The sequence below is a fragment of the Pavona decussata genome, unplaced genomic scaffold (assembly GCF_977016875.1).
Source record: "Pavona decussata unplaced genomic scaffold, jaPavDecu1.1 SCAFFOLD_303, whole genome shotgun sequence".
NCBI lineage: Eukaryota > Metazoa > Cnidaria > Anthozoa > Scleractinia > Agariciidae > Pavona > Pavona decussata.
The window spans coordinates 958,861-984,000 of NW_028145699.1; the positions used below are offsets into that span (position 1 = coordinate 958,861).

General features: G+C 39.2%; 3 protein-coding genes and 1 pseudogene across 3 annotated transcripts in view; 2 read left to right on the forward strand and 2 right to left on the reverse strand.

Annotated features, from left to right (window-relative positions):
* LOC146454320 (uncharacterized) overlaps positions 1-25,140 on the forward strand; it is a 91,069-nt gene that overhangs the window by 53,243 nt on the left and 12,686 nt on the right. The window lies entirely within an intron of this gene.
* LOC146454322 (putative skeletal organic matrix protein 5) overlaps positions 1-25,140 on the reverse strand; it is a 52,297-nt gene that overhangs the window by 21,399 nt on the left and 5,758 nt on the right. The window lies entirely within an intron of this gene.
* On the forward strand, positions 8,673-10,060 carry LOC146454323 (putative skeletal organic matrix protein 5). The gene is made up of 2 exons (XM_085095665.1): positions 8,673-8,735; positions 9,542-10,060. The coding sequence occupies exons 1-2, from the start codon at positions 8,673-8,675 to the stop codon at positions 10,058-10,060; spliced, it is 582 nt and encodes a 193-aa protein (XP_084951791.1).
* LOC146454324 (uncharacterized) lies at positions 11,039-11,641 on the reverse strand (annotated as a pseudogene).

Here is a 25,140-nt window from a genome sequence, read left to right on the forward strand (position 1 = left end):
TTTTTCTTGTTTTCGCGTACCTTTTTGTGCAATATTGGACGCGTTAGATCTGGGACAAGGTGATTCACGCTTTGCACTGCTTGACTCGCCATTGTATTGCGTCAAAGGCGGGAGTGGTTATAATTTAAAATTATTGCTATTTTACTTTGTTAAGCCGGCAAAAATCGCCAGGTGTGCCCGGTTCGGCGATTGCAATTTTCGCCGATCGCCGGGATCGGCGTATAAAATCGCCGATACCTGCCATGTCAGATATCAGCGATTAAATTCGCTGGCATTTGCCAAGTGTGCCCGTTCCCGCGATTTTCTATGCTTCGTCTCTGCGAACCGCCAATCAATCAGGATGCGCTATTTCTCATATTACTTTTTACTGTTTGCAAAGAAATTGAAAATGCAATCTGCGTTTTCATTCTCCAAGACAACTGTTACATTGCAATTCACTATTGCTCTCTAGAAATGACAACATACCATATATATACTGCCGATGTCCAGTTTTTATACCACTGCTATAGGCAATCTAGTTATTAATTTTGAATTCGGAACTGTGCAGAGTTGTATCCCTATAAGTTATCACCTATATTTATATGGTACGAGTATAGTCTAATAAATCAACATTGGATGGAAGAGTGCTTTGCTTAAGTGTAAACTCATTCAAGTGGACCCAGAACTTCATTCAGAATTTCAAGACGCTTCGATTCGGTTCTATTTTTATCATGAGCAAGGGACTGAAGAAATATATATATATATAAACGGCAATCCTCTCTTGTAAAGGGTTTAGAACAATTCCATCTTGGAGACAAAGCTAGACATTTAGATCACGAAGATTAAGGGCAACAAAGTATTTTTACCTTGTCTTTTGCCACTCATTTTTGTAACACCGTGGTTTAAAATTGGTTTAGCTGATGAAGATGGCTATTTTAAATGGACAAACAGGTGTGCCCGGTGCAGCGATTGCGATTTTCGCCGGTCGCCGCGATCGGCGTATAAAATTGTTAGTTGTGTCGGCGGCTTAAAGGTCCCCAATCGAAGGGCTGGGCAGTTTCGCGAGGTTTTCGTTAAGCCCTGGTCAAACGGTGGATGATAGTTGATGACAGTTGTTGACAGTTGATGATAGTCGATGATAGTTGAAAGTCTCTCACTCGTTTGACCACCAACCATAATGCACTGTCATCGACTATCCTCAATTATCATTCACGTTGACCACCGTTTGACCACTCGCAAGGTATACGTAGTTGATAATAGTGGATGATAGCGGAGCGCAGAGCCCCATAGCTAAGAAAATTTGGGAAACCCATGAATGCGAAAATTTTTGTTTGATTATGATGTCACTTCCGTCCGCCCGACCGTCCGTCCGTACGCAATACCACAACGCCAATGCGGCCGTGTTTGTTTGGCGGGAAGTTGCATGGCGAGATGCGTTTAAAACAAAAATGCTAAAGAACACAAAATACAAAGTCAATTAATATGTATTCGTTGGATATGTTGACAAACGTAAAAAGAAGAGAAAGAGAGAGAAAAAGAAAACAAAAAGGCAGAGACGATTAAGCAAAGTTCAACGTGAAGGACAGCGACGGTAGCAAGTTAGAAAAGGCTGGCCAGAAAAGTAAGTTTGAAGAAGCCAAACATTTGCGTATATCACCCGTCGCAAGCGATTTTCGCCAACGGTTGGTGAGGACACTCTTGGCGATTTTTTTCGCCAAGCCATTTTTGCCAACGGTTAGCGCGGCAGTTTTAAAAATTCATGTGATAAAATCGTCCAACCTGATGGGCTGGCTTTGCTGGCGATTCATTTTCGCAGCAATAAACGTAGAAAATCGCGTGGACTGGCATACTTGGCGAATGCCATAAATTAGCGATTGTATACGCCGATCGCGGCGATCGGCGAAAATGGGTCGAAAATCGCAATCGCTACACCGGGCACACCTGGCGAGTTTCGCCGATCGCGGCGATCGGCGTGTAAAATTGCCAAGTCTATCGCCGGCTTTACGTAATTCCGACGGCCATACGGCTCTCATGTGTTTGTAAACACACACAAGTTTAAAAAAATCTCTGAAACAATTCTACCAAACATCAAAGACTATATTTTGCGTATTCTCCATTTCTTAATGTTTATTTAGAGACTAGAATTATTACTATAGGAGCAGAATTAACACAGTTTTGAATTTCCAAACATTTTCCCCCGGGCCGCTAACTTGCTCTTACACAAAAAATATTATCATGACGTGTTATTCGACGGCCGTTTACAAATTAGTTGCAAATGAAAATGCTTTCTTCCAGGCAACAATCAATATTTTTTCTTTCTGTTACGTGTTTCAAGCTTTACACAGACGCTTTAAACGTTTCGATACCACCAATATTCGCAGAGAAATTATTTTTTGAACATTTTGTTTTGGATCCGTGTCACCCATGCAATATGCATTTGCGCCACTCTTTTTCCATGCGCTTGGACTATATAAACGCGTCTTAATTAAAACTCTTTAAAAAATTTTTTGTAAGGACCATATTTATTTTAGTAGGAGCAATATTGACTGAGTTATGATTTTTCAAACATTGTATCCGAGCGCCAAATATGTCTGGGAGCCCTGTTAAGCAACGACGACGGCAGCAACAACATTTGAACAACTAAAACAATCGCTCCGCACGTGCATTTTAAATTTTGGTACACTTCTTTGCCGTCCTCCTCAAAACAACAACGTGAAATGACCTAATTTAAGGTTTTGTGGAGAACATGAGAAAACGACGGTGAGTTTTTTCTTTCTCTGTTCCCAATTTGGGAACTAACCGTTTACTAGTCTAATGCGTTTCCGAGCAACCCTCAATAATTTTCCTTATTTTACGTGTTTCAATCTTTACAAATATACTTCAGTCGTTTCGATAGGACAAATATTCGTGAAGAAACCTATTTTTGGACATTTTGTTTCGGGGCAGTTTCGCACCGCACAGCACACACTTTAAGATCGGTCAAGCAGCCAAAAGTGATTTCCCCGTGTTTTCCTTTTCTTGACTGTTTACCTAGATCTCAGTAGGAGAAATATTGACTGAGTTGTAAATTTTACACATGTAATGAAGAAAAAAAATAAGTTTATTTCAGGAGTAAACTAACAACGATAAAACTTAATGTCAGGCATCAATTGATTGTTCACCTGTAATGTGAAACTTCCTACCGCTTGAAAATCCGCGAAAACAGATCGATAAAAACAGCAAACGGTGGATCTAAAGAAGGAACTTACGGAATAATTTCTTCCACGGAATTTGATCTGCTTCTTCCACCAATCAAAAGGACACTGTTATGCTTGGTTATCATTCGTTGAAAGAAGAAGTACTTAGCGAGGTGGAAGCACTTGGTCGCCATGACTGATTTCAGAGACACGAAAACTAAACGTTTAGGAATTTTCTTTCTAGCTGCAGCACTTGATTTCCATTTATTTGTGGTACAAACCACCCTGCTTAAACAGTCGAACTCCAAAGAACTTGAAATTAAGAACTCGCTGTTTTAGGACACAAAATGAAGAAACCAACGAAATGTAGAACTGGCAGGCTCAGCCGATCTGGAGCGATTATTTTCGATCGAGGAAAGGAAATAAAGAAAAATTGCTCTCTGTTAAAATAAATCAGCATTCAAAAACATTTTGCCCTTTGTATTACATTGTTATTGTTATTGCTGATGGGCAGTTTGCTGCATATGTGCTAAAAATAATAGATAACTGATAATAGATACGTTAAGCAGATTTTTATAAATGCTATGAAAAAAAATGGAGCTCCGCTTTTAGGCTTGGATAAATATATCTATTAGTTTTGACTGATCATCGACTATCATGCGCCGTTTGATCAGGGCTTAAGAAACTTATTTTCAGTGAATCATTTGATTCTTCTAAAATTTGCCACAGCCATTTTTGTTTCCGTTTTTTTTTTCTCTTTTTTTTTTTTTTTTTTTTTTTTTTCAATTTTTACAGCAAACATTTAAATACGATTCCAGCCTTTGGAGCAACAACGAAACTTTCAACCTTCCAGGAGGGAGTCTGGGTTTGCAGAGCAAGAAAAAAAGTCACCCACTAACTGTAACAGTAATTGAAAGGTTGCCTGAGTTCTTCTAGTACTTATAAAAGCTATTGTGCATGTCTCCCAGGCGCCACTGACTTAAGATAACAAGCAGGTGTCGGCTTTAATTGCACCTGTTAATTGACATGGTTTAAGTATTCTGTTGGTAGAAATTCTTGTGATAGACAGGGTGAGAAAATTACTTAGCTTCTGTTATTTTTACTAATCAACCAATTAATACTACAAACATGCCTGTGCAGGTGTTTGGAATATTCAACTCCCCTCTCCAGCTTTTCATCCAGTTCAATTGATTTTGTGCTATCAAAAGAGATGAATATCTTTAGACTGCTGCTGTCACTGACTTCTCTTATTTCATTTTCTTCCGGTAAGTGAAATTACAAGTAGACGACACTGTTAAATATCACAGTAAAAAAAAAAAAAAAAAAAAAAAAATTTCAGCGTACTCCGCTCCGTTGTGATTTTAAAAAGACCGAGTTTCATTAACACTGGTTGATGGTATTTTCGTCTATCGTAAAAATACAACCTTAGCTTCATTTAAACAGTGAGTGTTGGAAGGTTAATATATCGTCTAAGAATAGAAACACAAAATAGCAATGTTTTACGGCTTTGCTCAGGCGATCAATTTGTAAGGGGAAAACGAAAGGAACAGAAACCACAAAAAACGAGAGAAACAGTAAAGTGGCAGATAATTTCTCCACCATTAGTACGTTTTGTACCTCTCTACTAAGGTCATTCCCTTTTCCACCGTCTTTTAGGTTTCAGTTCATGAAGAGCCAACCCCATCAGTCGAACGAATAGGTGAAAAAACAGAACAAGTCGCATATCATTTTGAGAAGATTGTACCGGTAATACAATTTTTACAGCTTAACTACCCTTTTGGGTTTTTTGTATGTTATTGCATTCTCCACAGGATTTGACAATTTATATTACCCAGAATATCGCCAGGCCCTTTTACTACAAGAGGAGTTTCATTATCTAAAGGTGCCTAGAGCTGGAACATACACAGTGTACGACGAATTTGAATGCATCCGTAAATGCCAGGAGACACCTTCATGCCTGTCTTTGAACGTGGCCGCATCCAAAGCGGATAACGAGAAGCTTTGGTGCGAACTGTTGACTTCTGACAAGTACAGGAACCCTAAGGAGTACAGATGGAGCAGAAATTCGCATCACTTGTACATCGAGGTAAGGCAAGAGGGTAGTGGGGCAGAAGATTTTTTAAATTCATATACCAAGGTAGATTTCAACTAAATGTTATAACAATAGACGCTTTAATGACAATTGCGACCACAGTACCAACCTTCCAGTGATATCTTTGCGTTAAATGTTTAGTTTTGACAACTTGAAGGGGAGAGGCCTTTATGAGTGCAGTTCATTCCTGTAACCGCACAAGCGTTTTCCATCACGTTTCTGCTTTTTTAACAAAACGAATTTCCTCATTATTGCAGATCTTCATGATTTGATCTATTGTTTCTGGGAGATTCTAATTGATACACAGCAATTACATTAATTGTAAGAATAATTGTTTCAGTTTTTGGTGTTTAAGTTTCATTGTAGCATACATTTTACACAATATCTATAATTTGTAGTACTTCTCGAGTGTTATCAAATTCTATAAGAGGCTTTTTGTTCTTCGATAGCGGCAAGGAACATTTTTTCCTATAAATTCAATTCGAACAATCTTTTAGACCTCTGAAACTGGCGAGCATTTCTCAAAAATCAAGAAACATTTCAGTCCCGACAATCTACTTTACATGTCGAACTTTCGAGAATATAAAAATTTGTTTTTTTATAATTTAAAACATTAACGTTAAAATGTTTCAAGCCTGGGAATGCCCGCTCTTATTTGAACCCTCCAGGTTTTGAATTTTGTTGGCGTTGCCGTCGTTGCTGCGTAAGTTCCCTATCTCCTCTCTCTTGCAAGTGGTATCTAGATTAGATATTACCCCGGTGTATTTACCTCATAGTGATTAAAAGTTTTTTAATGAAGATTTTTCCTTGGTAAGTTATAAATTAGAGTATGCCATCCCTCACTGGCCCTTTTCCCAGACAAACTAAAGGAGTTAATTGACTGACTTGCTTTACACAATAGGACCTATAGCCTGCGAGCAAGAACTCTCTAGGTCAGTCGCGGGAGAATAACGCGGGCGGCGAGCAAAGCGAGCCACAAGATGGCTTTGGCGGGGGCGGGGGTGGGTCCCCAATCCTCTCGCGACTCGCTTCGCCCGCCGCTCGCGCTATCCTCCCGTGGCTGACCCAAAGGGAGCTTGCTTGTAGGCTTTAGGATCTAGGGTCCTCGGTGTACTAAACGAACTGAAACTCCACAGCCAACCAAAAAGGGAAATGAAAAACACTGAGGCTAGCTCCCCGGCTTTTCCTTTAATTCTCGTCATTTTTAGCAACCAGACCATGAATTCAAACAGTTAACGAAACGATAAACAGCTGGTTTGAATTATTAATCAAACATATCTACCTTCATTTCAGAAACCTTGTCTGACTTCGCCGTGTCAAAATGGGGGTACGTGTGTACCAAACAACAAAACACACTCTTTTGAATGTAACTGCAAAGAAGGCTTCATCGGGAAATATTGCGAATTGCCAAGAGGTAATGTCTTTTTTTTACTATTCGCTACAACGAGTTAACTGTTCAGGGCCGGGTTATTCGAAAGCCAGTTAACGCTAATCCACGATTAAAAGTTAACCGAGGTTTTCATTTCGCTCGTTAAAAATGTAGTTAAAGGCTAATGTCAAGCTAAAGGTAAAGAAACGTCTATGTCAATACTGAAGGACACAATTTTTTTTGGAAGAATCTTCATTGATTAGTAATTAAACTCTAATCAAAGTTCACGTTAATCCAGGATTAGCTTAATCGGGCTTCGAACAACTGGGCCCAGAAGAACAACGACAAGAAAGGAGTGGCGTTCACTAATGCAAATTCTATCCGGCCAAACGCGGTCCCATTTAAAGCTTCCTTCCGTAAAAGTCAGTTAAAGGATGTTGCGCACAACACTGGTAAGAATTTCTTAGGACTCATTTCAAACGCTCGCGTTAAAAACTGACACAATTTGGTCATCAATTAAACTAAGTAGATAAAATTTCGCATTTCAGTCCGAAATGATATTTTCGCTCTAACAATGTTGATAGCGATTAGACTGAGTCATACCTGCAACAGTGCTTCACGGTAATCAACATCGGGAGAGTGAGTGGCTTTAGCAGGCCCCCAGCCAGACTTAACTTTTATGCTCCTAAAACGCAAAAACAAAATCTGTTTTATTTTAATATCCGCCATTTTACGTTGTGAGTAGTCCGAGTAATAGTGAGAATTTAATCGTCTTCTAGTCTTTTTTGATAAATGAAATCAGCAAAGTCTAGCAATGTTTCTGGGCTCTTTTTAGAAAAAAAAATTCCACTCGGGCTTGTTGGATATGGGATGATTATAGTCTACTCCGCGTTAGTCGCCTCGTCGGCTTTTTGCACTGTTTTGCCATGACTATCCAACTCGCTCGTGAAAGAAAATGTTACTTGTTCACTAAATCGTTTGTTGCACTATAGTAGATGTTAACGTACAATAAATTTTCTTTCTTTTTTTAGCCGCAAATTCATGCAAGGATCTGTATGAAGTATATAAGTAAGTCGATACTATACAGTCCAATGGAAAAGAAATGTATTTTTATTGTTCATGTCACCACGTGCACTTACCCACTTAAAGCGTTGCTAAGTTACACGGTTACTTCACCAGTACAATTTCATTTCCGGTTTTTGCGACCGATGAGTTCATGTGCTTTTTCGCTAGAAAATGTTTTGTTCGCTCATTTACTGATCTACTCGCACCTTTTTGGTTGATATTTTCAGTTTATTTTTATTTGTACCCGAATCATACATATTGTTTTGCTGTGAATTTGTTTTCGAAATGTCAAGCTGAAGGAAGAAAGAGAAGGAAAAAGGCAAAATCGGGTGGCAAGAATGTAAGCAGCGACAAGAATTTGTGAAATATTTGTCCCGTTCTCAAGTTGAAAACGTCGTTGTTTTCCAGAAAATTCCAGGTCGCCTTTCAAAAAAATTTTTTTCCCCATAACCCCTCTTTTGGGTCACATGACTATGGGTGTTGCCCAATGACTTCAACGATTGAACCACTCTTACACATGAATATTGACCAAATTTGATTTGATATGACCAAACATGTGTTGAGTCATAGCAAACAGATTTTCGCTAACAACGGCCTCAAAAGAAAGGTAGAGGGCCCCTTAAGGTAGAAGAGATGAGCAGTATCTTTTCGTAAAATCTGTTCGCTTTACTGTCGACCTATGGTGGGCTCGATTTTCCTTATTCCGGAATAGGAATACGTACAAAGATTACTAGAAATCCCTCATGAGAGGTTTTTGGATTTACTGGAATACAAAATGGATCTTAAATTAAAGCTTATCACCGAAAGTTTGTATATACGTCTTCCACAATTTACCTAAGAAAATAAATGTAACAGCTATTTCGCTTATTCTAAATCCGGAATACGGTCAATAGAACGCGACCCTAATATGTTAAGAATATTTAACAGGTGGAGAACGACCCAAGTGGTTACACTCATCTTGGACTCCAAACCAACTTCCTTTGCGTGTCACATGGGAGATTTTGGATGTGGAGCTGGGGGATGGACGCCGGTCATGAAAATTGATGGCAGCAAGGTATATTTGTCAAATGTTTATGGAAGTCAATCAATCCTCATAACTTGGATTGCCAATAAAAGTAAGATTAGATCATAATTATGGGAGTGGAGGAGGAGGGGGGGCAGGTATTTATCTGGAAACAATTTTATGTGGTCCGTTAGTGTTCGCATGGAAAATTGCCTTTTGTTACAGTACGTTTTATGTTCTTTGGTTATAAGTGTTCTTTTAGTGGTTTTCAAGTGTGGTGCTTTTCTGAAGTTTTGGGGATGCCAGAAAGCCAAAGTGGCGGATCCAAGATGGCTACCATATGGCAAGCATGACATAATTACCACGTGATGATGTGTTAACACTTCTCGTTTTGGACGTCAAAGGAAATTTCTTTGGACGTACTATACTCCAAGTTTTAGTTTCAGATTAGCTTTAATAATCGTGGAGTTCTGGAGGGGGGTGGTGAGGAGGTGGACAAAATCAGCCCCGCTACGGCACCCCAAGAAAAATAATAAACCTGTGTAGACAGGGTGAAGCAACAATAGTGGTTGATAATTACCCCCATTTCTTACAGGGTATTCACCTAATACAGTTTTGCAAGTGTGCATGCACTGTAATATCAGTACCTTATCGTAATAAATGAAGTAAACAAAGAGTTTCACTGATATGTTTGGCGAGGCCTTTGCGAGGCAGGTATTTGTTTCTCTTCCTCACCATACCGGTACATCTGTGTCAGTAATCCTTATCCATACTACTTCCCAGTTATCTCGAGCCCCATTATATGCAACTAATCGGCATTTTTGGTTTTGTCTGTTTTCCTTTTGAATTATTTTCAGGGTACATTCCACTACGAGTCCAGCCTTTGGAGCAACAAGAAAACCTTCAACGTTGCAGGAGGGGAGACTGGGTTCGACACGCAAGAAACAAAGTTACCAACCTACTGGAACACCTCCTTCTCCGAGATCTGCCTTGGTATGAAGATTGGCCAGCAGATCAACTTTATTGTCGTAAATAAGACCGCTAGCTCGTTGTTTTCACTGATCGCCGACGGCAAATACCACTCAACCTTACTGGGTCGTGACACGTGGAAGACGCTGATTGGATCTGAAGGTTCCTTGCAGGCTAACTGTAACAAGGAAGGTTTTAACAGTATGTGTTACGGAGGAGGCAACTTCAGAGCTAGAATCGGTATCCTTGGTAACGAGCAAGGCGACTGCGTTTCATGTGACTCCAGAATCGGGTTTGGTACAGCAGGAAGACTTGATGTCTCCAACACGTGCGGCATCAGCGCCTTTTTTAACCCTGATAACGGGAATAAGGCAATCAAGGCAATGGGATACATCTTGGTACAGTAAAAAACATAAAATGATAGCCTAAAGCTAAGACCATTGGATTTATCTTATCCACACTTTATTTAACGCGACCATTCTAATAATATAGTAGAGGGTCTGAATGGGGATGCCTCGAAAACACTAAACACTTAAATTTTTCCTTCTATAACATCAAACAGTTAAATTTTAGGCTGTTTAACATCTAACACTAAAAAATTCACCGTAACACTAAATTTGATACAAATGTAAGTGGAAATGGCTTAAAAAAGCCAAAGATACTAATCAAGACAAACGTGGACATTCGATATGGAATAATATCTACAATTAATTTACAGACTGTGTCATTTTTATTACAATTTTGTGTTTGTTCACTGTTTATGTTTCTATCATAGAAAATTATGGGGGACTATTTCTCAGCAGAAGGGTACATTATGCTCGACAATGAAAATTTTCCTATGTCGTTGCTACACTTTTGCAATCTTTCACTTTAAAAATATGTTTAATTAATCATCATCATGCTCCTTTAACCTACCGGGAAATAGGCTGTTGCGTCCTCACTAGCCAATCCTCTGGTTTCTTAGAACATGTATCAGCAGCAAGCCAGCCTTTGAATCTGAACCCCCTGGCCTTCCCGGGTCCAAAGTAGCGCTATTTTCGGGTTTTCATTTAATTAACTCCTGATCACAGAGTCATTTACAAGATAATGTATATGCGCACGCCCGATCGTGCAAACTCTACAAGTCAAGGCTAAAATGAGCGCGAATGGCGCGACCAGACCTGGTGAGTGTTGTAGTGTCGGGGTAGGAGTCGTGATCGTCATCATCCATATTGCTGCCTGAGTCGGTGTCGTATTCATCCTCTTGATCTGGCACTTCACCAACAGCAACTATTTCAACCGTGCTATCGTCCACAAACGTGATGCTGGGTACGTGCGAGTCTCCATCGTCATCTGTGTCTTGCGGCATAATTTGTTCCATTCCTTCTCGACCTTCAACAGTTGAGTCATCGTGCAACATTACTTTGGAATGAGGAGGTTGAATGTAATACACTGCTGGTGGGAGAGCTCCGGCTTTGTCTTTTGTGGTTTCACTCTGCATTGTTCTCTGCCTCACAGGACGATATTTGTCTACCAACTCCTTCATCGCTACTTCAATTGGAGGATCTATCCTTGCAGCCGGTTGGGGGCTTCATCACTTCAACATCGGCCAACTCCACACTAGACGTTGGAACTGGATAAAACGATTTTTCACGTGTAAAGTATTTGGCGCTCCACTTTGTCGTTCTTTTTAATGATTCTTTTGCAATTGTGCCAAACTCTCGAGCATACTGCATGTAAAGCTGTGAAAGTGTCGTTTTTGAAGTGGGAGACTGCTTGAAGGTTTTCAGTATAGTGGTCAGTAACGTACAGACTTCAACGTCACCAAGATAATCCTCATTTATGCTCTTCAAGTTATTTTGCAGTCGTGCCATACCTTGTTCGAGGAGTTCCAACGAGACCTGTGTTTTCTTTGATACAGTTCCTTCGGGACCTTTATTTTGTTGCTGCTGCCTCTTTCGTGTTGTAGTGGTGTTTAACTGAAGCAACTGTGTTTTTAATATATTCATTCACTCATGAAACATTGTTGACAGCATCTTGAAGGGATAGTGATACCGCGTCTACGGTTTGAGTACCAATTCCAAAACTGTCGTAAAGTTTTCCAAGGGTTTGAAGAAAGGACACTGAGCCAGTAAGAGGTGAAACTATTTTAACCATTCGAGCAGCTACGTCCGACACAAAGATAATATTCTGCAAACAGCATATTCCGTGGACTTGTACAAAGGTGCAGGTTTCACCACTTCCATCATTAGTTCCTTCTTTTCCAGTGCCCATTAGTGTTTCAACAGTTGTGGTTCTGGGATCAAAGGTCTTAACCTTCCTACCTACGATGTCAGTGAAGACAATGACGTCGCCCCAGTAGTGAAACAGCCTCTTGATTTCACTGCATGAATCGGACGAATTCCACAGGAGCTGTTTGACGTTTGAATTTGCGAGGTCACAGGCGTATAACCCACCTGCTTTACCAGATGCCGCCAAGTATGCTGACCGTCTCCACACACAAAGAGATTCCATACTTGAAACGCCATCGGGATAATTTATTTCTCGCATGTTAGTACCAACGACGGCAACTCCATTGTACCTTAGTTCCAATTGAATAATCCTTTGGTGCTCGTCATCCAAACACAAAAGAATGTCCGTACTCGCCACACAAATTGCCGTTAGTTTTACTAAAGGCGTGTTAAGCTGGACGATTTCTGGGTTCTTAACTTGTGCAGCTAAGGCTTGTTAATGTGTCGCAAGTCGCTTCCGGAGAATTGGCACTGTGCCCTCCTGTGGCAAGCTAAAACGACCCAGCCGTGAAAGTAGCTCTGCTCGCAATTTCAGGCCCTCCAGCTTTAAACATACTTTGCCGTCCAAATCGATGACACGAATTGTCCCAGATCCTAGCTCAGAAACGAAAGCTATACCGTTAGTAAAACAAAGGTCCCTTGCATCTTTGAATGTTTCTTTCCGTACGTGTACATCAACTGGTTGATGCAAAAGTAATTCCACGAGACGAGTCTCTCTAGATTCGAAGTCATAGTCTAACACGAGCACTTTTCCTTGAGGTCCACTTTCAACTGCAATGGGTCTTTTGCATACCCCACTCTGATTGGTTTTCCAAAAGCGATACTTTTCTGGAACTATTCTGTGCACGACCAAAGTTATTCCTCTCAGTACTTCAAGTACCGAGGTTCTAGTAAGGCGCACGATTGGTTCTACAGCCATCCGATCTTTATTCCTTACGCAGTCCAGGGTGAGCAGATTTCGTAACTTCTTACACGCATCACGGCCAGCAGAATCGCGGGGTGTTCAAATTAGAACTAGACCACTCTTCGAGCCCTCAAGATCTATAAACCAGTTGGCCCAGTTGCATTTCATACTCTTGCCAAGATGAACCACATCTTTAATGCGTGAAATCACTGTTCTAAAACCTTTTAACACTTAACAGTTTTTTTGTTAAAACGCTTAACATTAAAATTTTACAAATTTTAACACTAAACATTAACAAAGAAAAAAAACCCCGCCAAATAACACTTAACACTGAACCCCATCCAGACCCTCATAGTAGTTTAACTGAATTAAGGAATGGATCTCAGTGAATATAAAAAGGGGTGGTGCAGATTAACAAAAAAATGAAGTGTTGATTAGAAAGAGTCACATAGGAATTTTATCACATGCCACGTTTTCTACTTCACAAATTTTGCTGTTACGTTGAGTAACATATCACTTCAAGTTTTCTCAAAGTGGAGATCGAAGACCGGGAAAAAATAGTCACATTGGGTAGAGGTACTTAAAGTTTACACTTTTATTCAGCAAATTTCTTAACTTCATATTAATTATAGAAAGACTGCGCCGCAAGTATCTTACATTGGCCACGAGGCCACTAATTTAAATTCAACAGTCCATTGTACTAGACATTTTGTGTATGGAACATGGAAGTTTGGCTTAATTGAAATTCAACAGTCCATTGTACTAGACATTTTGTGTATGGAACATGGAAGTTTGGCTTAATTTAGCGGGAGAGATGTATCAGTTTGTGGTTTACACTTCTGCAATTAGGTTTTATAATCCCTATATGTTGAATACCGTTACATATGGAAAGCACAGTTTAAGATATCTCTCATTATTCTCATTAGGAGATAGCAAGGGGTGACAGGCCTTTACGACTCCTGACAATGGAAACATTTTTAAAGTGTAACGCCTTTATATTTTTGCTCTGACAGGCATGTCATTTAGAGATTTTCCTTTTTTAAAAAGGAAATTAAAGGTGGCTCTTTGAAGATTTCTCATAGGAAAGACTGGTTTTGTATTCAGTGCCATTTTCCCATTAAAACATGTTTGAGGTTGGGCACTGATGGTTGATATTCAGTTACGAAAGGAAATATCTGTTTGGGGGTGTTGTCTTTTTGCTTCAATGCCGATGACCTTTCTGTAAATTTGACATCTGATAAAATTTTTTTAGTCAGATTATTTGGGTAGCCTCTAGCAAGGAGTCGTGATTTAAATTTTTTAATATTATCCTCAAATGATGTTTTTGAGGAGTTGTTCGTGGGAGTCTTGGGGCTTCGCCCTTAGCAAATCCTTTTTTGACTCCAGGTGGGTGGCTAGAGGAAAAATGCGTGTATTGAAAGGTTTCTGTCGGCTTAAGGGGGAACTTAACCTAAATTTGAATGAAATTTGAAGAGGTTTAAAGAAGGGATGGAAGAAAGAAAATGATTTTTGGAACAGTAACAGACAGTTGATACCCACGCAAAGCACCCCACGTTGCTAGTGAACTAACCTGGTGTCCTTCTATTAATTATTAACTACAATTTCTAATTTTAAAACTTCACTAATTCTCAATATTTCTTATTTCTCTTAATTTTACCAATCATTCTAAAAAAAACTGTCTTCTCCCAAATATACCCAAAAGTCATCCAAAACTTCGCAAAACACCCCACAACATAGATTCAAGGGTGAAAGTAGAGTTTTTAGATTGCTTGAAACGTGAACGAGATATTTCCATTAAAGCCACGTCAAGTGCGGTAAAATGGCATTTATGTTAAGTTCCCCCTTAAAATGTGTTTTAATATCCAGTATGGAATGATGATGGAATTGATTATCTTTGCATACAACTGTATCCAGAAATGTAGTCTCAGCATTTGAGATTTCAGCCGTAAATTTGATTGTTGGATGATATGAGTTTGCTTGTTCAATGAACCGTTGTATATCGTGTTTACCAGTGTCTCACAGATTAAAAAGTATCGTCAATGTAACGTTTCCAAACTATAGGTTTTACGCCGCTTTGGCTAACAATGTTTCAATGTCGGCCATAAAAATGTTCGCAAAAGCAACGGCCATTTTTGTGCTCATGGCTGTACCATGGATTTGGAGGTAGTTCTTTCCATTGAATTGGAAAGAATTTTCTTTGAGAATGAGTGTTAGCATTTCTTTCAAGTATGGGGTGGAATGGGAGGGTTGTTGGCTGTGAATCAAAATTATCGTATGCTTTGCATACTGAAGCTATGCCTTCCTCGTGTGGTATATTTGTACATGGGCTGGTAACGTCCATTGATACAAGGAATGTATTCTTGTTGACTTTCGTTTTTTCAATAAAATTGATAAAGTCACGCTGGTGTTTTAGAAATAGGCTGTAATTATTCAAGACATTGACCTTCTTGTATTTTATCTTGTTTGTCCATGACAGTAAGTGTGCTTCCCTTGTTCCCTTATTTTGAATTTAGGTCGCTGGGACGTTTGATAGCGTTTAACCTTTTAAGGTTCTTTGCGTGGCAAGTTTTGATATTTCTAACCTCCTAAAGATAGGTTTCTAGTGCAACTGATGCTTTTGTTTGCTCTTTTGCAATGTGTGTTTTACCCTTACTTTCGCTTTTTCCGTCTACGTTAGTGTGAGAGCACTCAGAAAACAGACCAAGGTACTTTTCAACATCTTTATTGTTCACAGTTCCCTGTGGATGTGACGTTCTTGGTTTGAGATTGTTGAACTGTTGCTCTAAATTGGCTGCTAGAGTTGACAGATTTGCAATGTCCGCCGTCGGCGAATTGCTTCTGGATTTGTTTGACAAGCCTTTCTCGTTCAGACTGTCGATACGGCGAGCCTTTGTTTTATCTCTCTAAAGCTTTTTTTGTTGTTGTTCAAGGCGGCAGTAGTAATTGCTTAACCGCCTAAATGTCTTTTTTAAATTATTCGTCTGGCAGGATGTTTGCCCGCGCGTTGTAACAGAGTGACTTAGGACATGTCTTCACTTGTCCAAATGTCTGTTTAGTTTTCTTATGGATTCCTCCGTTTTTCTGATTTCTGCCTCCGTTGAGGATTTGACTTCAACTTCAGCTTTTCGTTTTCGTTTGGCGTCGCTCTGTTATTCTTCTTCTACAGCTTCTTCTTTTTCAGTTTTGGGAGGCAGTTGGTAGCTTCAGTCGTATTTCGTCTGATAATTCGCTATCCTCGTCATACTCTTTCGAGCATCCAGATTTTTGGTAATCCAGTTGGATTGCGTTCAAAGGACTTCAGTGTCCGTGTGTGATACCAAAAGATCATCGAAGTTTTTCTCCCTTGTAAGTTTCAGCAAGCAATGCGAGTTTGCAAGCAAGAGCTCGGTTTCGAATCTTACGATTCTCGTCAGTTGCTATTTGAAGATTTTTGATGGGGAAAGTTAGAGTGTTATTCTCAATTCCGTTCCGCAGACAGTATAGCAATATCGGTTTTTTCTATAGGCTTTAGCCAATAATGTGGGGATGGTAGAATCGAAAATGGTGCATTCTGGTTGGTCCTTGCCAGCCAGTCAGATTGCTGTAATTTCGATTCGATGTAGGCTCAAGCTATGGGTTGTGTTTTCTAAGAGGTATTTAAGTGGGATTTTTTGTAATTTTTGTTGTATTTTTTTCATACGTTTTTAGTCTAAAATAAAAATACACAATGGGGTAGGTTTCTACCCTCCGTGTTAACAGAATATGCTGTGTAATTAGCGTTTATTTCTCAAGAGACTCTCTTGATTTTGTACAGTACAAGTCTGTAGGAGATAGCAAGGGGTGACAGACCTGCACGACTTCTAACAATGAAAACATTTTTTGAAGTGTAACCTCTCTATATTAGTGCTCTAAAACACAAGCGTCTTATCTTAAAGACACTACAGACTTTATCAATTTCATTGAAAAAGTGAAAGTCAACAAGAATACATTCCTTGTATCAATGGACGCTACAAGCCTATATCCAAATATAACACACTTGGAGGGCATAACTTCAGTATCCAAAGCATACGATAATTTTCACAGCAACAACCCCTCTCCCCCCCCCCCCCCCCCCATTCGCACCCCATACCTGAGAGAAGTGCTAACACTCATTCTCAAAGAAAATTCTTTCCAATTCAATGGAAAGAACTACCTCCAAATCCATGGTACAGCCATGGGCACAAAAATGGCCGTTGCTTTTGCGAACCTTTTTTATGGCCAACATTGAAACACAAATTGTTAGTCAAAGCGTCGTAAAACCTTTGACGATATTTTTTCTTTGTGGGACACTGATAAACACGATATAGAACGGTTCATTGAACAAGCAAACATTTACACATATCATCCAACAATCATTTTACGGCACAAAGGTAATCGATCCCATTGTCATTCCATACTGGATATTAAAACACATGTCAAGCCGACTGAAACCTTTCAATACACGCATTTTTACTCTAGCCACCGACCAGGAGTCAAAAAGGATTTGTCAAGGGCGAAGCCTTAAGACTCGTACAAACAAACTCCTCAAAAACAACATTTGAGGATAATGTTAAAAAATTTAAATCACGACTCTTTGCTAGAGGCTGCCCAAAAAATCTGATGAAAAAACATTATCAGATGTCAAATTTACAGAGAGGTCATCGGCATTGAAACAAAAATATAACACCCCCAAACAAATATGATATTTCCTTTCGTAACACAATATCAACCATCAGTGCCCATTTTAACGGTTAAAGAAATCATCATCATAAGCTTTCGAACTTGTGAGGGAGCCAGGCGCAAAGCGGTTGGGAAGACTGAACTGAAAATTGTTCAGTTTTTGTCGATTTTTGTGGCAGTGCCAAATTGAATACTTGTCTTCAAATTACTAAAAATGTTATAGATTAGGAACACAGGCGATTTCAACTTACCGTTGAGTAGTTTACCAACGTGAATTTCATTTTTAACATTGTTATTGCTGGGTCTGTATTTACTTTGATTATTTGTTGTTGTTCGGAGGACTAAAATGTTACTCAACTGTAACTTTAATGAATAGAGTTAGACCAACAATGATGTGTTAATTCCTTCATTTTGTCATTTAATTCATACTTTTATGTTTCCTTTTTTGCGCAATAATAGTTTCGATGGACTGGAACGAGCATGGCTGCCGAATAGTCGTGTCTTGCAAGGCTCCGCGGCCTTTTTTCATTTTTGAGCGTAGCCTTTCAATGGAAAAGACAAATATATCATCAAAGCGCACTAGATCCGAGAGAAGTAGTACGAGTTCCACAGAATCGAGTTCACCGAAAGATAAACGTTCCAAAACTAAGAAAAGCGACTTCGGAAGGTGTGAAATTGAAGTCGCTGAGATCGAAGAAGAAACGGTTCGTGGTATGACAAACACACCGGATAACCAGGACATTAAACCAGTACTGGATATGATTCTAAAGAAACAAGAGAAAATGGATGCCATTGAGCTATCTTTGAGGGACATTTCTTCTAGACTTGCCAGGACAGAAACGACTGTGGAGAAATTGAAAGGTGAGACATGCATGATGGATTCGAAGATTGACACAATGGACGCTGGGCTCACTAATTTAAATGACGAAGTATCCGCGCTGCGAGGTAAACTCACGAAAAAGGAAAAGCAGATCAACGAGCTACACATGAAGCATCTCTATCTTGAATCGTACAGTCGGCGTGAAAACCTGAAGTTCTTTGGCATTCCAGAGAAAGAAGTCAACGCTGTAGAAGGCGGTGAAGCCCTTGACACAAGGACGGTCCTAAACCATTTTTTGAAAACGGCGCTCGGCTTCCATGACCCAAGTAACACTATAGAGATCCAGCGCGTACACCGGGTCGGTAAGTCCATCAATGGTAAACCCAGGCCAATTCTTGCAAGCTTTTTGCGGTTCCAAGATCGAGAAAGAATTCTCAGCCAAGGCTTCAAACTAAAAGACACTGAATATATGATACTTCAAGATTTTCCACAAGAAATAATCGAGAAGAGGCGCAAGAAGATGCCAAAGCTCAAAGAAGCCAAGGAGAAAGAGCTAAGGGTATCCTTTAGTAAATCAGAACCCGACAAGCTAATAATTAACGGAAAGGTTGTTTCATAAACTTTAAACTGTTTATAGTTTGAATATTATGCTATTTAGAATTATTCTTTAGATAAGCTGCGTTTCAGTTTACTCTGCTATAATACTATAATAAGGTGCAGTGGAGCCTTTGCGCACCGGCCTTGCTTATTAAGCGGCCAAGACTGGTCAGGCTTTCTTATTCGATACGAGTTCCACTCTCAAGGGCAGCACTCGGGATATTTTTCCTTGTTGCCCTCTGAAATTTAAATTTAAATTTTGTTTCCTTGTGCAGTTCTTTACGTATGTTGTTTCTGTTTGTGTTTTTTTCTCTTGTTTTCGCTGATGGCTATTTGGACGTGTCAAAATCTGATTTACATCCTCAATTCTTAGTTGTCATTGTTACTTCATTAGTATTTTTTAAACAAAGCTGTATTTTTTTGTTCAGCTTTTTCCATTGTACTATTGTCTTTTTCTCTCAGTCACATGGGGCCTAGCAATGTTAATTTTAGATTATTGTCCTTAAATGTTCGAGGGATTCGTACCTTTGAAAAGCGGAAAGCCATATTCAATTGGCTCAGTAAATCTGGCGCGGATATTTGTTTCTTGCAAGAAACTTATAGTACTCGTGACGTGGAAAATATTTGGAAGAAACAGTGGAGGGGTAATTTGTTTTTTTCTCATGGAACATGCCATAGCAAAGGTACAAAGTACAAAGTACTAAATCGAATTGTTTTTACAAATAAAAAGCTCTTTCGGTTTGGCATTTCGCAATCACCGCTATGTACTTTCTGCCAAAAAGAGGACGAATCCATCGAGCACCTACTCTTTTCCTGTAAGGAGTCCTGTGAATTTTGGAAACATGTCTTGTCCTGGCTCCGAGATAAGGATATCTACGTTGGCGAATTATACGAAGTTGATCTAATTTTTGGGAAATTCGACATTCAGGACGATTTTACTTTAATCAATCATATTCTCTTGTTGGGTAAATACTATATTTATTGTCGGAAATGCCAAAACGCCAAGCCTTCCTTAAAAGGGTTCATTGCCAAAACGAAGAGAGTTTATTCTATTGAGCTCCATATTGCCAGGAAAAGAGATGAATTAACTTATCATTTAAAAAAATGGAAAAAGTTAATCAGTGTTATAGGTAGTTGATGAATGCTCTAATTGAGGTACAAGCAATCGTAATTGTATCTATTAGGTTTTTTTTTTTTGCGTCTAAGTAGCCTTCCGTAGATGTAAATTTTCAGCTCTTTCGATATTTAAAAGAAATCAATCCTTGATTTTACACCCAAAGCTTTTGATGTATAACGATTTGATGCGGAACGCCCGTGTACTTGGTCACCTTTACGGTTGTGGGTATGCCACCACTCATGGCGCACCCTTAATTTTTTTCCTTTCGATAAACATATATGCTGCCATGATCATGATTGTAAAACTATCTATTTGGGCGGCACCTTGCAAAATGAGTCCTAATGGTTTCGTTCCTCCTTGCCCCTTTAAGTATAACACCTTTTATTGTTTTTTTAAATTGTCTTATCATGTAATTATGTATAAATGTGTAACAATCTATTCGGGTGGCACCTTGCATGGATCCACATGGTCTCCGTTTGTGCCTGCCATCTTGTTTATAGTATAATACTTTTTATTGTTTCTTTTTTCTTCTTTTGTTATGTAATTATGTATGAGCGGGCTCCTGTGTATGAGGTAATGAAACCCAATAAATAAATAAATAACTACATAAATAAATAACTACATAAATAAAAACTGGATAAGATAACTATTGGTAATATATTTATGTTCATGGTTTTTATCATTAGCATAAAATTTTTCTCAGCTTTTTAGCACAGAAAAACATTAAAAAAGCAGAAAGTAAGTACGCAACTTAAAGTGCACCTAACCCCCAAATTTTTTTCGCTTAAGTAAATCTTTGCACCCGTTCGAAACGCATTGAGCCTTTTTGCGCCTTTTTTCAACCAAATCTTGACTTTTTATAGGCTTTAAAAGTTACGAAATCTAGCCATCATCAGGAGGTATAATCAGAGATGGAGACTGTAACGAGATGCCATTTTGACTTGTGAGCTTGTCCCCATGTGTTGTACCAAAAAATATAATTTTAGAAAAAAATTGTACCATACGCGCGTGCGCGCACGCGTGTAAATTGCCAGGATCACGCGTGGGGGAATTGACTGTTTTTTTCTACCCGTTCAAAATGGCGTCCAAATTTTAAAATTCTGCCAAGGAATATATCCTCGATTCCCACATTTAAGAAATTAGACTCTCACAACGAAAAGGTAACAATTGAAAGAAGACGGGGAAAGTTGGAATAAGCGGCATATTGCTCACATGACTCTCACAGTAAAGTCAAAAAAAGGCGCAAAAACGGTGGCGCTGCGTGCGTTGCTACAGTTGAATGAATGAAAAATGGTTACACCTCAAACACGTGAGGACTTTCTTACCTAAGTGAATTTTTTCTCAGCTGTTTTCCGCCGTCACTTTTGCCAGTATAGTATGATACAATAGTACCCAAAAAATGCCTAAAGTTCAGTCATTTAATGTTGGAGTAAGTCTAAACAGATGTGGAAAGTTATGATGATGCAAAGTTGTTACGCATTTTTTTTATTGAACTCTGTCAACTTTCACTGTTTCCTTGCTCATGTTGAACTGGAAAAAGAGCTTTTTGCTGCTTGGAATCAAGTTCCTTGGCCGTGCAAAGGAAGAGGCAAAACAACAACCGGCTACATGGATGGACTTTCTAACCAGGAAAAAAAATAAGCTAAAAAATTATATCTTCTCACATTCGTAAAACTGCAGCCGGTTTCTAGGCTATAGAACAAAGCCTATTACTGATGCCGGGATATAAAACAGTTCAGTGGAGGATGCATTTCATTGTGACCGACACCAAGTTGAAACATTTCGACTGGTTCTGGGTTTTAGTCAAGAAACGTACTTTACTAAAGTAAAAAGTCTCTTCTGTCATTTTAGCTTAATATTTGTTTTCACTCCCGCGTACATGCATAAAAACTTGTTGTTTGTCTGCTAGTAGCTTTGTTTCACCTCTTCAGTTCTTAAGTTCTGCTGGAGGCATTTTGCGAATTATTAGCTTATTTGATGTTAAAGTTACTAGTTTGATGTTGACGAAATTTATCCTGCGAACTTGAAAAAAAAAAAAGAGTTTGGTAAGAACGTGTTTACAGCAGGTTCTTGTCCCTTGGATGACCATAGAGGGTCCATAGACTTCAACAACTAATAAACGAATGAACGTTAATCTCAAGTCTTACGTGTAATACTTCTTGAAAGCAGTAAGCCAACAGCCGTCATAAGAAGCAGCAAGAAGCGGCAAAAAGAAGTAATCGAGAAATTCACGTCTGACTGATGTTGAAACATTTGGCACTGATTGTGAACGAAATCTGCTCAATTCAACAGCTTTTAGCTTCACTACGTAATTTCTGCCAATAAACTGAATTCTTTTAACCTTTCGCTCGGTAATCTCTATCTTGATTAACCATTACCTGTTTCACAGGCACTCGGCATTTCAAGTTTTTTATGCTAAACTTTGGCCGGCTTATTACACTCGTAAAATGACTGTTTACCAAATTTGGTGGAAGCGCCGAATATTTTTGCCAGGGATCGCATAGAAAACGTTTGAGACGATGGGTTAACTCGTTTCCTCAAGGATTTACCACCAATTTGAAATAAATGGTTGAAACTGACCTCTCAAATAAAATTTCAGTTTATATATAATTCAGCCTCGCGGGGAATATTTATGTTTTCTTCTCAGCTAGGAGAATTTCCTGAAGCTGTCCCCAATGCTTTAGTTTACAGCTGTAGTTTACTAGGGTAAGAGGGAGGAACTTAAACATGTACAGGGTAATAAAATGTTATTTTCACATTCAAAGTATTTAAAAACTATGTATTTTTGTCGAAACCGAACTTCACCTTCTCTTCCATTTTCCATATAAGGTATTAGCCTCACGCAAATTTGCGTGTATCCGCGCGGGTTTTTGACGTGAAGGGTGGCGAAATTTTGTTCTAAAAATAGATTTTTTGGTACAACACATGGGGCTGCGTGGACCCCACGCTTACGGTCTAGATCTCCATCACTGACTATGGCTCCTGCCATCATCTGTCCCATGACCGAGCTAGTAAGGGGCATGAGTCTATTCCTTACATGACGTCACAAACTGCTTTGCATGCATTTTCACAAAGACCTTATACAATGCAAAGCAGTTTGTGACATCAAGTAAGGAATAGACTCATGCTCCTTACTAGCTGCGTCATGGGACAGATGATGGCTAGATATCGAAACTTTTACAGCCTATAAAAGTCAAGATTTGAATGCAAAAGGCGCCAAATAGCGCAATATGTTTCGCACCGGTGCAAAGGTCTATTTAATAGAAAAAAACAAATGGGGGTTAGGTGCACTGTAAGCAATTGCGAAAAGAAAGCCTGAAAAAAATTCAGGCTTAAATGGGATTTGAGCCCACGGATCTCTGCGATGCCGGTACAGTGCTCTACCAATTGAGCCATCATGCCAACTGGTAGCTGGTCACATTGTGAGTACATAATATATACCCGTGAAGCAACAACATTATTCACTTATTGTATGGTCCCGCGGGAAACAGTTAGTTTCTTTTTCCCTCGACTTCGTCTCGGGAAAAATCAGGACTCGAGGGAAAACAAAACTAACTAGTTTCCCGAGGGACCATGCATCAAGTTTTGTTATATATTTAGACTTTCCCTTCAAAAAATTGAGAGGGGCACAAATGCAGAAATGTATCCAGGCCGGGATACATTTGTATTTGATTAGGGGCACGTAACCAAGAATCAACCAATCACAGCACTCGTTTTGTTGAGTGAAAGTCTAGGTATATAACAATAATGTTTATTCAATGGGCCAAAATGTGTACTTTTAAACTTTCACACGCCCTTATGAAATCTTTAAACAGTTGATGATAGAAGACCTGTCCCTCCTGCTTGACAGGACCTGTCTCTCCTTGTAAACATGAGATGTGACAACCCAGATGCTCTTATTGACGCGAGGATGCACTGTTGCAATAGCACAAAATTTTTGTTCGAGTTCCTTCCAAAGGTTTTGTAAACTTTAAAGGGCTTCATTTCTCAGCAAATCTCTATCTCGATCCTTTGGTGCAAGTTTAATTTAAAGAAACATCTAATGTTGTGCCCAGCCGAGGGGGTACTCCTCGGAATTCTCCGTAGGGGTGTACCGCCCGGTTCTCCAAATCCTGTCCCTATTTAAGACCAAAATATGCCATGTTCCATACCCGTTTTCAGACCTGGCTTGTAGTGTAATGAACTTCGCATCAGTACCAAAGTCAAGAATTGGTAAAATTCACCCGACAATTCAGCTCGAGTGATAGATTTTGGAGTCTCTTTCTCTATACTATTCATTTGGAGTTGACACGACAAATACGTTCATAGGCCGTTGTGTTTCCCTTGGAAACCATACCCGATTTAAGACCATATTGGTCCAAATCTATACAGAATTTCAGACTAAAACGACTCAAAAATAATACCCTTTGGGGCAGGACATACCTTAATAGCGTGTGTGTGGGGCTATCCCCCCCCCCCCCCCCCCCCCTCCAGATCTTCTTAATCTTCGAGAAAGAACATCTGGTTCAAATCCGTTTTCATGTGTCAGGAAAGTAACACAAAGCACAACTACGCATGCTCAACTTTTATAGGCAAAAGCTTTCCCATAATGGCTTTTTAGAGACCAATTTGTTGCTGTAATGTCGGTAATAATTCACCTATCCTATTTAGAAACAAAATCAAGTTTCTGGGAAAGAAGTAAGCTACCGCTAAAAATCGTTTTGACCGCCAATGGCGGCCAAAGCGTGCGCGCTGTATTACGTGTTTACTCCCAGATGGTTGCTGTTCGTTGTTGATCATACTTGCCAGCTTTTTAGTCTATGGATAAAAATCCTAGTTGACCTTTTCAAGTAAAAGCTGATAAACAGTACTTTTAGCGTACATTTTAAAATGCATTTTTTTTTAATCTGCTTTACATAACACAATAATAACAATATTGAACACTGCTTACATTATTAACAATAAATACAATACTTACAATACTGACAATACTTATTGCTTACATTGTTGTCAATACTTACTATTTACAAACATTCTTAAGTTTCTTATGCTTTAAGTACACCTTTGCGTCAGAAGAAACTTGTTTGCAAGATAATTAGGGTTATTGAGGCAGGATAAGCTAA

Excerpts from the sequence above, each read along its gene's own strand:
- LOC146454323 (XM_085095665.1), top strand. The coding sequence starts at position 8,673 with ATGGGAGATTTTGGATGTGGAGCTGGGGGATGGACGCCGGTCATGAAA. Across the intron at positions 8,736-9,541 it reads TGAAAATTGATGGCAGCAAG|GGTACATTCCACTACGAGTC; the intron begins GTATATTTGTCA and ends AATTATTTTCAG.